This window comes from Phycodurus eques, chromosome 12 (assembly GCF_024500275.1).
Source record: "Phycodurus eques isolate BA_2022a chromosome 12, UOR_Pequ_1.1, whole genome shotgun sequence".
Classification (NCBI taxonomy): Eukaryota; Metazoa; Chordata; class Actinopteri; order Syngnathiformes; family Syngnathidae; genus Phycodurus; species Phycodurus eques.
The window spans coordinates 18,022,659-18,036,626 of record NC_084536.1 but is presented as its reverse complement, the minus strand read 5'-3'; the positions used below and the strand labels follow the sequence as shown (position 1 = coordinate 18,036,626).

The 13,968-nt window shown below is 41.9% G+C and overlaps 1 protein-coding gene across 2 annotated transcripts in view; it reads left to right on the top strand.

The window, feature by feature from the left end:
- Positions 1-228: 228 nt before the first annotated feature.
- Positions 229-13,968, top strand: part of LOC133410930 (dehydrogenase/reductase SDR family member on chromosome X-like) — a 38,138-nt gene continuing 24,398 nt past the window's right edge. Inside the window, exon 1 of one of the 2 annotated variants that reach the window (XM_061692600.1) lies at positions 229-620. Coding sequence is in view for 1 of the 2 variants with exons in the window: in XM_061692599.1 (XP_061548583.1) it covers positions 13,288-13,393 (106 nt within the window). In the remaining variant the exon portion in view is untranslated. Of the gene's footprint in view, positions 621-13,234; positions 13,394-13,968 lie in introns of those variants that run through there. The other variant, XM_061692599.1, reaches the window with a different exon arrangement.

Sequence of the window (13,968 nt, the reverse complement as noted above, 5' to 3'; positions counted from 1 at the left end):
AGCACATCTCCATCCCCCATGTGGCGAAGAAACTTATCTTTTGCATCTTAAGCCCCCGTGTGGCGCTCACAAGGCAGCCGCTGTCTGCGATTGTGAATTGTCACCACACTCCTCGTCTCTGCCCACCGACGTGAGAGTGGAAGTGAGGACAGACAGCCCACCCACCCACTCACCACCGCCGCCACCCCCCCCCCCCCCCCCCTTGCGCCGTCTTTAGTGAGGGGAAGCCCCTACCACGCTTGACTCGCTGAGTGGATCTCCTGCATCGTGCGTGCGCGCGTGTGCGTGTATGTAGCCCGAGGCTCCGTCCGCTTCAACAGTTGCCACCGGAGAGGAGGAGAGACAGCAGACCGAGGACGGAAGGGACGCGGAGAGCCACGCAGCTCCTGCCCCGGGTTCTGCTCCTGACATGCAGTCGCTCATCTCTCCGGTGACCAAGGCCATCCTCGTCGCGCTCTTCATCTTCGCCATACTCCTCATCCTCTACGTGATCCTTTGGTACATTTGCAGGGACGTAGACTGCGACCACGGCATCTGAGGATTCCTTTATTTCAAACAAACAAACAAGCAAAAAAGAAGGGGGAAAGGATATCACAAATGGAGGAGCCCGGGGTCACCCTGTGAGTCTGATCGTTTCTTTTTAAAATTGTGTGTGGTTGTTTTTTTCCTTCTTTTAAGTTAAGTGTCAATGTGTGCGCGCGCCGTGCGTGAACCACCTTCACCGCCACCCCCAATCACCCCTTTTCCAACTTAAGCGCAACACCCACCACCTAATTACAATTTAGACATGTTGCAGACCCCCCGTCAGTGCGGAATAGTGAGAAAGATGTCATCAGGATGCACGTCAAGGCGGGCTCGGGTCGAGCAATGACCGCCAGTGACATTGCGGTATAGGAAGCACGCGAGTCTCTTAAGGTCAGGAACCAGCGATGTTTTCCTCGATTTGACAATATTGTCCCACCTTTCCCGCCTCTCCACTTTTTTTTTGGGGTGGGGGTGGGGGCTGCAGCATTAGTTCATGTTCAGTTCATCTTGGTCTCAAGGGAGGTTTCTACATGGGCATTTTACATACCACTTAACTGGGTTATCTCTATTTGGCTTCTTTGGAATCTTTCTTGCATTGTCTCCAACTCCATATCATGAATATGCGTTTCATGCAATCAATTCCCTTTGACATCAGGAAGGTTTTCTTTTCTTTTTTTTTCCCATCCAGTCAATCTGCTACATCCAGTGCTACTTAATGATGTTCTCTTCCACACCCATATTGCCCACGCTTAATGAACGTCTCAATATTACAGGCATATTGGACTCCAGTGCCAGCATGCATGCTATCACGTGACCCATAAAGCTATTAAATTTGAGGGAAATATGATTGGCATTCTCACATCTCCCTCCAGAGAGCCCTCAAATCAGGATAGTTTAAACATTTGCATATACAGTGTATTCCAAAGTGGAGGGTGCGAAGGACACGTCAAGGACAAGCTGCTTTCATAAAGCAGGAGGCTTCACATACTGTACAAATCGCTAGTTCATTCCCAAATGTCATCTTTTTGCACTCCTATAAGTCTATGCGACGTACATGCGGATGATAAGAGGGCAAAGTGATAGAAGCTGCCTGCAGTGTTGACACCTGTCTGTGCGTCTACCCATCGCTATTCCCCTTTTAACAGCCTGGAGGCAATAAACAGCAGAGCAGCTCACAAATGAAGTGTCAGTTGAATATTTTAAACCTTGGCGCACCACTGCGATATTTTAAAATCCACGAGTAACCTAAGTGCAGCCTCCTTAAACTGTTTCGTGAAGGGGAACAGGCCAGGGTTCTTCTGGTAGGGGCCCACTTTGACCAGATTACAAAATGATTGCTGTCAGTTTTGAGTGGTGCCACAACCAACCTGTGGTGCCTTAAACTCTAGCTCTCTCTCTCTTGCTTCTACACGCACGCACACACACTCGCATAATGTAGCTGTTAAATGACAGCTCAGACCCCACCAGTCTCAGTGTCAAATGACATAAAGGAGTGTGACAACAGTCAGTCTGATTTGAACACTGACCCGGTTTATCTTTGTTGCTCACCTTGGCTGTGGAGTGAGCAATGTACATTAAGGTAGGAGGGGAAAAAAACAACAGCAGCTTCCGTGTTTGTGTATGTGTGTGTGTCAGCGTAGTAGGGAGTTTAACACTGACATGTTCCAGAATGACAGGTTGAGGGGGGGTGGGGATTGGGAAGTAGAGCAGGAAAACTGGGAGACAGGTCTGTATGTTGTGAGTGTGTGTTAAAATAACATTGTGCTCTTGTGTGTGTGTGTGTGTGTGTGTGTGTGTGTGTAAAAGACCTACCTTTAATTGTGTGAATTTTCTTCTGTTTTTAGAGGTTATCGAAACATATTTAATAGTACACGTAGCCCCCCACACACAAAAAAAAACAGTTGGTGCCTGTCCGAATATCTCACCATTGATACACCTTGATCGAGGCAAGTTCAATCAACATTGAAGTCATAAAATATGTAAGATTGAAGGTGAATTATTGAAGTTGCAGGAAGTTGGTATTCTGGCCATGATCGTAGCACCCAGAAAAATGTGTGTCTTTTAAATGAAGCCCACTGATTTAGTCCTTCCAGTTCAATATTAAGCTGGCCTTCACAAAAGGTGCAACAAATGTCAGTTGTCACAAGTGTAACGTAAATAGATTTCTATACTTGCAAAGGTTTTGGGCTGCTACTGGCAGTGTTGTTTTAATAAACCTTTTTTTCACAACAGTCATTTTGACAGAGTAAATGGGTAAATATTATTATTAAGTGCCTTTGTTGTCCCCATCGGAATCTCTCAGCCATCAAGAAAACGTAGCAGAATAACATTGAACAGTTTGCATGTGTCCCTGAAAATGTGGCCAACCCTGTCGTTGTGGGGTAACTGCCCCTTTAAGACAACTTCTAACGTTGTCAGTGATATTATGACCAGCATTTTGTCATTCCTCAGTGGAGGCTGCAACAGTAGTTATTATTAAATATTTATACTTGTAGTTCTTAGTTTTCATCAACTATTAACTATCGTTCACCTACGTGTGTAGTTGGATGTTGTCAGGCCCAAAATATCCACTTTGCCATAGTAAAATATCACTTGATATAAAAACCTTTCATAAATTTGAAATTTGTTAAACAGTACACAGTCAGATGGTTAACTGAACCATGTTGCTAAGTGAAGGTCCACATGCTCACAAAATGCTATCATCAGCCAAAAATGTCCAGCCCTGTCAGCAAGCTCACATATTTTGCTGTTTGCATGTACTGTACATTTTCTGCTTGCAGTTCATTTATTTATTTAAAAAAAAAAGTGTGGGAGTTTGACCAATATGCATTTCTAACAGCATTACAGCTACTTAATACAATGACTATGAAGTTCAATGGAAATGGGGAAGTCTCAAAGGCAACCTACGGTGATATTGACCCAAATACTAATAATACAGATAGAGGATTAAACAAAAATCTGAAAACTGATTCTCACATTACTTTGTCGAGAGATAGTCCATGGTTCAAGGAAGAACCTTTAGTTGTGTGTGTGCGAATTTGGATAAAGGTGGAGACATAGACATTTTTTGTGTGCGTGTTAGTTTTGTTACCATTAAAATCATTATGGTCAATCAGTCATCAATCGAATTCTCCAAACCCAGAATCATATTTCCTGAATCAGGAAGTTAAACAAAAAAAAAAACCAACAACCAAACAAACACAAATAGAAGACTCCTTTTTTCTGTTGTTTTGTTTTCTTTTGTCAACAGTTCAACCTTGGTGGTTATATAGTTACTGTCTGTTTGCCTTGCATAGTTGTTTGAGAATATTTAAACTAACACAAATTACAGTTGTGCCTAGAACCCTGTAAGTATCATTCATGTTTCCAATCGAATTATAAAACCTTAGGCTCACTTGAGAGGAGAGGAGTTGATAGAAGTTGATCCCCAATGATGGCTTGGTTGGGGATGGAATATTGAATAACAGCAATAATCTAATAATACAATGTGTAGTTGTCGTACCGAATCAATAGCTTGCAGCAGTGCAATCCCCTCTCAGTACTCACTAAAATAGTCAGCACATCCACAGTGAAAACCCCTTCATCAGAACCAACACTCAGTTTTGGCATGGTCAGCTGTACACACATTCTATACATGCGTTCTTGCCCGCCTTCGCTGATGCTGCTTTTGTAATTTGTACTAACAACTTGTAATATGTCTCCAAACTCCTGAGGGTTTGGGAAATCATTTGCAACGCATTTATATAAAGGCACACCCTTCCATCCATCCATTTTCTGTACCGCTTATCCTCGCTAGGGTCACGGGCGTGCTGGACCCTATCCCAGCTATCTTTGGGCGAGAGGCGGGGCATATCATACCAAAAAGTGCATAATTACTTGTTGAGGAAATAACTTACTGTACATTAACTAAACAGGGTGAAAATCAAAATTCAAATGCTCACTATGTCTAGTACAATGAATACATGTTTGAGTCTATCAAATGCATCAGGTGATGCAAAAGTAGAAATTATGACATTTATTTTGAGTTGATCTGTCTGTAGCTGTGACTATGAGGATGGTGACCGCCTCACATGTCAGCGCCATCACATCGCAGAGCAAGACCCGCTGTGCTATATTGTACATTTGTTATTGATGTAAGTAATGCGTGAATTGATTTCTGTGATAGAGCCTAATGTAAATATACAGTATAAGCTTACTGTTATGAAGTTTTTGTATATGTAGAGAAAAGGCAGGGTTAAGGTTAAGGGTTAAAATCTCAGCGCTGACATTTCTGTGTGGAGTTTGTATTCTGAGCACCTGAATTTCCCTCTGGGATGCACACTTAGTATCATTTGAGATTATTAATTCTAATTAAAACTCAAAAAGCACTCATTAGCCAAGGTTGAACTGTTAACAAGAGTGTTATGTGTGTTTGTTGGAAACGGAAAAAAATACATTAAGTTAAAATTTTATTCGGATTGTAACGATACAGTATCAAAACAGAAATCATGATTGATAAATTGATGAATGATCATAATTGTGGTTCGACCCGTGGGTCAGAAAACAAGGTACGAATCAAATCTTACCTTTGGAATGGTGTTAAAGCCCTAATTCTTTATCCGTATTTGCCCAAAGATAAAATGGATTCTTGGTATGCATATTAGAAACAGCCCACAACGTTTTTGTAATTGGTCATTAGTTTTGCTTACAAACAAACAAACCAGCAAACAGTAATAAACAATAACCCTTGCCTTTATACTTTCATGCTTGGTGGAGTTAAAAACTAAATGATCATTCTGTCCTCAACTGTGTCTTTGGTCAGAGCAGGCAGCGAGGCCTTCTCAGATGTCCCAACGTCACAAATATGTCATCACCCTCAACTCAAATTGGCTCTCAGGAAGATAGTTGTCCTGAAGCACGCACACCTCAAAGCCATAAAAATAGATTGCAAGTGACTCAGCCGTTATGTAAAGTCCATCTCTGATAGGGCCGCTTCGGGAGCTTTATGTCAGTTTAGCTGGATGCCACTGGAGCTGAGGTGACACATGTCTTCTGTGTCCGAGCTTCAACACACACACACACACGCGCGCACACACACACACACACACACTCTCACTCACTCACTCACTCACTTACTCACTCACTCATGCACAGAAATTACACAAGAGCTTCCTTCATTTTTCACTTTCAAGTGTACATTCCCAAGTGTCTTTTTCCCAATAGACTAACGTGATACACTCAGCATGATGGAATCCCTTCAGGCTAAACTGCTACATTATTAGCATTTTAGAGCTCACTGGGAGGAAAACACCACTTCAGATATAAATCACATCCCCCAGCCCTCTGGCCAGGTAGCCAGTTCAATCCATACTGGTAAACACCATCCAACACTGTAATCTACACCCAGAATGATAATTTAACTTTTAAAACAAACTTCACACACAAATCTATCTATTTTTCCTATTGCTTCTTTTAAACAGACGGTGATGCATACTCTCATTATATCATCTGCACTGACTTCCTGTGGGAACTCTGTAAGCTGTTTTATAATGAGACATTTTAATCATCTTCAATGCAGATGTGTTTCCTGTCGTATTAACACTGAGTTAATGTTATTGATGACACTGTTTCTGAGGCTTTCCCACCTTGAATTAGGAAACTCTCTTTTTAACCACATAGGGATTTGAGAAGACTCACAATTAGCACTTGATAGGACACTCCATCAATTGCTTGTTTGACATTTTAACTGTTATTATTATTATGATTTTTTTTTTTGCATTACAGTGGAACCTCTCTTTAGAAACAGTCTGGTTGACGAACAATTCTATTTACAAGAAAAATTACCCTGGTTTACACACTATTTTCGCTTCACGCCGCAGGCGTAAACATAACAGGCCCTATTTTCATGATCGGTGTAAATCCGGCACGGCGAGCGTTGCAACTGTGCGCCAGGGGCAGGTTAGACCGGTGTTGCTAATTTCATAGACCAGCACAGCCGGACGGATGTGATAATGTGGGCGGGCTGTGACTCTATGGAGGTGTTTACTGCTGACTTCATTCACCGGCAAACTAAGCAGCTCCCATCATTCCCTTTAAATGTGGCTCTATGACAGTCTTTACGGATACATCTCTGTGCCGAAGAGGACGATGCATAATCATAGCGATCCATGCATGAGTGGAGCACTGTCACCTCTCTTGTCCGAAGTAGCAACAGAGAATGTCAGCACATACCCTTGTTAAACACAGAATAAGCTGGTGATAACCATTGGCAACTTAAATATGTCCGCGGACCTTAGTATTTGTCTGCCTGTGCCCTGATAAAATTCACCAAAATCACATTAGACAAGCAGTCTATCTTGCACCAAGATTTAAACGTGGTCTATGCGTGTTTCCTTTCGACTGACTTTCGCCACCAAATTGTAACTCCAACAGGCGCATTTCCAAGGACGCACCCTCGCTGTGCTGGAACACCCAGCTTGGCGCAGACCAGTCTGCCAAAATAGCCTTGAGCTTGCATGAAAATCAGAATCCGCCGGCATTTGCACCTCGCCGCAGATGTGGTCCCACGTTATAAAAGCTCACTGGGAATATTAACAGCAAGACTTTGAGGTCTGATGTTGCCCTGTAAATACCCTTCCCTTTCTTGCATTTTAATAGGCCGTCTTTCACTGCACGACTACACAACTTTGTTTACATTCACTATGGATGTCGCTAGCCCAAAATGGCCGCCGCATCCCAAAACACAACGCAGTTCCCAAAGCATACAGTAGACGACTCCTGTGGTGTCCCCTGGTCGAAAAGGTACATCAACATGCGAAAAATCTCAGATGTTGGACAGTGATTCTGAAGCCAACACACCACATTATCTCTTCTTAATAAAGTGTGTTTTCACTTATTTCTATATTATAATGTATTAATTTTTAATCACACATACATACAATAAGATAAATATACCTTTGTCTTGGGGCTGGAACATATAGTTGTGTTTCAATTCATTTCAATGCAAAACATTATCTCTAGTTGCAAATGTTTTCAGTTCGCGAATGGAGTCATGGAACAAATAAAAATGATGTACCAAGGTTCCACTGAACTTTACAACAAGAGACCAGCAGAGGCGCTGTTGATTCAGTCTCAACAACATGACATTAGGCAAGGCCTAAATCTATGCAGACTTTCTGCTATGGCATAACTGCTCCTGGTAACATTAACCTGCTCGATACAACCCTGGCATGGAAATAGGAGTTCAGGACATTTAGCATCAAAACAATTTTTTCTTTTTTTTTTTTTTTAGTAAAGTGCAAAGGTAATTCCTCAAATAAAGCTAGGGAAAAGCACCATTTCGCTAGTACTGTATTTTATGGCACATAGAATTAATATTGAAATATTCAATAATGTCTAAAAATCAATACATTTAGTCAAATTCCCATCCCTACTTACCATTATGCCATGAATCATCTGAGAGGGAATCACATTCTCGAATGCCTTGTATCTCGTTTTATTTCCCTTTTGAGTCACACACCTAAAACCCAACATGTTTGTCTGTTGTGTGTGACTGGATGACCAGGTTAAACGGAGGGGGCGGTGAAGGGCTGGATGCCAAGGAAGCAGAGCATGCACAAAGCACCTTGAAGGCTTTGTGTGTTCATGCGACCCTGAAAACAGAAAGGAACACAAGACTTCTTTGATTTGTTTGGCACTAGGAACAGGTTTTAAACAGAAACAGTAGCGACTATGTCTGTGTGTGTACGTGTGTGTGCATGTGAGTGTGTGAGAGAAAGAGAGAGATAGAGAGATAAAGAATGTGTGTAAATTAATGACAGACTTAGTTGGTACCTGCAACTATCCCTCCCATTGCTTCTTATTCTACATCGACTAATGAAAAGTCTTCCACTCCCTGAAGACAATGTGAGGAAAACAGTGTTGGGATTTATTTGATGGGGTGCTTTTGACACAAAAGCACCCACACAGACAGCCACACACACTTGGGTGCACAAACACCACATTCATTCATGTATGTATCTACTGACACATGTAAAATAGCTACAGGCGAGCTTGTTTCAAGAAGCTACTACATGAAATGTGACTTTTTTCCAAATATAGCGTCTACAGTGTAGACAATGCTAAAGATTACCATCACCCCCCACACACGCTCTTTTGCTGGGTAGTTACCATATACTGCATAAAGGTAACAGGATAGTTTCCCAGCATGTATGCTATTTCTTAAAATTTCAACAGGTAAAATCTTTTCTAAAGGCTTATCCTTAATAGGGTGTAGAATTTCTGAATGAACCCAATCATTTCGTATTCAAACATCCTATTTACTGTCAGAAGCTTTTACATGGTACACATCTGATACTGTATGTGGCGCATAGGAGATCCATCTGGTTTTGAATCTCTGTTGGAACATCTCTGTGTGGCGTTCTGCATGTTCGCATGGGGTTTCTCCGGTTTCCTCTCACATTGACTTGCGACCAGTCCAGGGTGTACCCCGGCGCGAGCCCAAAGTTGGATATGATAGATACCACCTCACCCCCAAGGAGGAAAGTGGTATTGACAGTGGATAGATGGCATATCTGCTGTAATACAATGTTTATTATTACAGTATGATCATAATGATGCAATTCAGCTTGTCACCAATTCACAGTCCAACCCGAATAACAAACACTGTAAAATGGAAACCTTGAGCTTCATTATCTTTCTTAAGGCAAGTCTTGATACATTTCTCATGTTGGATCTACGGTACAAATGGACTTAATGTTGTACCCAGTGAGAGTAATGTAATGAACAATGAGAAAGAGAGTTCAGTACAGGCTCTCAAAAGTATGGGCAAACATAATTTCTTTCACAGAGTACCACTGCTTGGTCTGACTTGCCTCCTAACAAATACTAGATGCAGGAGCTTCATCCCCACCAGCAAAATACTGTCCTACCAACTGTTGAATTGAAAGATGCAGTCACGCTCTGCCCCTTTGTACTTCTTCTGACTGTAAATTGTAGTATTCCCTGTGGAGGTCTCTGCATGCTCACGTGCTGTCTCATTAGTGTCTGAGTTGTGAGTCCATCCCACGAGAGTCTGACTTTGTCTCTGTGAGGAACAGCCACAAAAGAAAAGGAAACTTGTAAAAAATGTTTTACCTCACCGCCACTGTCATATCCTCTTGGTATCTGTGATGAAATGTGCAGGAAAACCATCAACATGTCTCAATCATCCTATTTAAACAGAAGAAAATGCCTCTAGCTGCATTTTTATGCAGATTTTTATTTTTTGGGGGGCAGTGGTAGATTTTCACCATTTTAAATGGGTTCTTGGACACCAGATGCGTTTTTGTGAAATTATTCTAACAAACAATCAATCAATATTATCAATAGGGTAGGAAAACAGATTTACTTAATTTTATTGATCAACTGGAAAATTAGCAATAGATTAATTGTAATATTCTTAATATTGCGACATAGCGAATGTCTGCAGAAATGTAGCTCAACTTCCCATTGCTGACGTCATGTTGTTCTTTGTTTGACCTCAAACTAATTGACGTTGAATGAATAGCACCAACGCTGCACATAAAAGTGTACAACAAGCATTCCCCAATGCAGCAGGAAGCTAGGAGGTTGGTGAATTGTTCAATGTGGCTGCGCCTTATTTTATTTTATTTTTTTACAATACAGTGTACACAACTGCGCTTGTGGCCACGGTTTTTGCTTGCATTATAAAAACATCCTGTTTCGGCTGTTTTATTTTTGTAACAAAAGTCTTTCAGCCAGCAATGGATATTTGGGCCATTTTCGGCCAAATATTTTTGGTCGCTGAAAATTTGGTGCATCACTACGATATTTATAATATGTGGATGAAATAGCAAAGCTTGCATTCATTCTCACCTGCGATGATCGTCACGGCAGGTTCAATTCAAATGAAAGGGAGCGGATGACGAGCCTAACCTCAAAATATCCCCCTCTCTTAATTTTCACCCATGTCCCCTGTCAGGTCACATTCCCTATTAGTGGGCTAACACTCGCTTGGTGAATTGTGTTTCACAATGATAGGAAGACATCGAAGGACACAACGTCGCTATGAATGCTTGGCCGCCCCAAAGTTGTAGATGCTAGAAGATGCTGTGATATGGAAACACTGCCAAGCTGTTTTCCATATTTATATTGGTGAAGATGAGCAATCCAATCAGAAAAAAGCTTATTTACATGTCGTATTTGAATGAAATCCATCTGTTTCAACTGCCAGGCATAAGAGACCAAATAGAATAGCTTGAAAAAGGACATTCTGGGCATTTCTAACTCAAATAATCTTGAAAGGATTTATATGATTATGACCAAAAAAAAAAAAAAAAAAAAAAAAAAAAAGAGGGAATGGGCCCTCTTCCAATCATCCATCCATCCATCCTCTGAGCCGCTTCTCCTCACTAGGGTCGCGGGCATGCTGGAGCCTATCCCAGCTGTCATCGGGCAGGAGGCGGGGTACACCCTGAACCGGTTGCCAGCCAATCGCAGGGCACATACAAACAGACAACCATTCGCACTCACAGTCATGCCTACGGGCAATTTAGAGTCTCCAATTAGTGCGTGTTTTTGGGATGTGGGAGGAAACCGGAGTGCCCGGAGAAAACCCACGCAGGCACGGGGAGAACATGCAAACTCCACACAGGCGGGGCCGGGGATTGAACCAGGGTCCTCAGAACTGTGAGGCTGACACTCTAACCGGTCGTCCACCGTGCCGCCCTCTTCCAATCAATTAATTAATAATTAATCAATTGACTATTATGCCAATGCTGAGTGAAAACCATGTGGCAGTTTTGGTTGAGAATCATCATGTACTTACTTTTTTAACACACACACACACACACACACACTCATCATGTCCAGTGGCGCTAATGCCAGCCTCGATTTGCAAAATGAGACAGGTCGGGTTTTGGAGCCAGCCAGTGGTTGTCATAAAAACTAGGTGACTGTTGGAGCTATTTTGATGCAGTTCACATATTGTTTACATCACACACCCTCCTGTCAAGTCCTATTTCCCGTATGCCCCCAAGTATGCGTGTGTGTGTGGGAGGGAGAGAGCGAGAAAGAGAGAGAGAGAGAGAGAGAGAGAGAGAGAGAGAGTATGGAGAGAGAGAGAGAGAAAGAGAGTATGGAGAGCTGTCTCCCTGACGTTCCATCATCCCAAATAATCATCCAACAGTCATGCGTGAGATGCAATTTCCTTTAAACAATAGCAGGCTGGCTCGCCTCGCTGACCCTCAACCTCTCAGGCTGCAAGAGAGCAAAGACACACACACACACACACGCATACATTCAGATCACATTAACAGCAACACGTGTGGAGGCAGAAATTATCATTTTGTCCCAGCACTGTGGTGGTGACACAGTCTCTTGCTGCACATTTAAAAGGTTCCCAAGTCGAATAAGTTTTGGAACCATGTCATCGAAATAGTTAACATAGCTAATTTATAGTTGGTGACATAAATCAATCATCTTTCTACTGAGAGGAACAAAGTGAAAGGATGCTAAATAACCCCATATTTGTCCTTAAGAGAAATGGTTGAAGAGTTTTGGCTGGCCTACTTTGAATGCCGTGATAATTCAGGTGGCTCCTGCTCAGCACGCCAATCACAATCCAGCCCGGCAGTCAGTTGTCTGTTCGCATTTGTGCTAATGCCGTGCTGCATCCATTTGCTTAAAATACTTGCTGATGACTGTAATGATGCTCTTATTCTGTCTCCTTTTGTGCCAAGCACTCTGCCCTCCAGTGTATCTGACAGTCTCAACGTCCAAATTTATCATTCATGACACCACACTGACCATTTCAAGTCCTTAGAGATGTTGAGGATTGTGTCAACGTGGTGTATATTAATTGTGTGTGCGTAATTTGGGGGACATTGCCATGGCAAAACATAAAAATCGAGGCGGACCTCAGCCAAGGCTACTGTTGACAAAGATGAAATACAGAGTGGACCCTCAGAAAATCACAAATATTTAAACATGTTTTTAAAAAAATGTATTTATATAAATTGTTTTTTAAAACAGCTAATTGAATGCAATGCCAATGGTCAGTGGACGAGATTAAATTACACAGCATCCATATGTGGCCCGCGGACCGTATTAAGCCCACGCCTGGCCTCGATGATAGACGGGGGAGAATTATGTTTCATAATGTTCAATGGGACACATGACTACAAATAATTTTCAATAACATTGTCTCATTTCAATCTTTTCATCTCTTCATAAAAACACCCCTTATTTAGATATTTAGAAATATATTCGTTAAAAAAAAAAAAGGGAAACTGGATGACTATATGTTCTCATTTGCCTTGCAGGCTCAGAGCTTTAAAATAGTAGATGCCACGTTGAGTCACTTGAAATGTACAATTCTGAGCTCTCACTATGCATCATCACAATGTACTTTATGGGATTTAGTGGGCAGGATCTCTGCAGCTCTGAAAATGCTAGGTTATTTAAGTACAAATTGAGGGCACTTCTGGTATAAAGGAATAAAGGAAATCTGTTGGTACACAGGTGGAATCAGTGTATGATGGAAGACACAAATCATTGTGACAAAAGAGTTCAGTTCGTTAACGGTTGAGCTACTTTTGAAATAGTCTTAAAGTGAAGTACCTTCAAAAAGTGTCTTCCTGTGAAATATTTGTGAGGAGAGGACGCGAGAGTTGTCATTTTGTCAACTTCATATTGGAACGTGTCCTGCACACACACACGCACACACTCTTAGCTGCTCGTCTCTGCTAGCTCTGCTAGACCAAAACAAACAACCTAGATAGAATGTTCTCTATCGTTTGCTTTCGTTTGGTGTCAGCTATCAAGCTTTACCTGCTCGGCTTGAGGGTTCTTGTGGTTCAGCTGTGCAGCAAACGTTTCAAATTGCCAGGTTGGTTCAGTTTTACTTGATGTTGCCGGTTCGTGTTCGACAGCTCGCTACCGCGTCCAACACCACTTCCAATGACCTTGCTAGATAGTCTAATTTGCTTTTTACTGCATATTGTTCATGCCGAATATAGGATAAAAGCACAATAGTGGTAATTGCGTTAAATGTATGCTCTGTGGCCACGTATGTTTTGGTTGTCACGCGATGTAATGTTTAAATGGTCTCTTGTCATTATGCAGTCTGGTTGGAAATGGAGCACAAAACGCCCATTGGTTGCCAGTCAGTTATTTACCAGCCAATCACCACATAGCATAGTTACCGCAAAGCGGGTCCTCGCTTTACGACTGAGTTCCGTACATACGACACCGACGTAACTAATTTTGTACGGCACATGCTGTTGTCCTGAGGTTGTCAAACTTTTTAAACAAAGTAGCACTTCAAAATTTCTTCGCGTTAGCTGTTATTGTTGTAGGCCTGCATGAGATAAACAAAAACAAGGTTTTATTGTTAAAAAGTATCATCAAGATTACATTATTTACATTCAGTCACCTCACATGGCTTTGGAATGGTCCTTAACA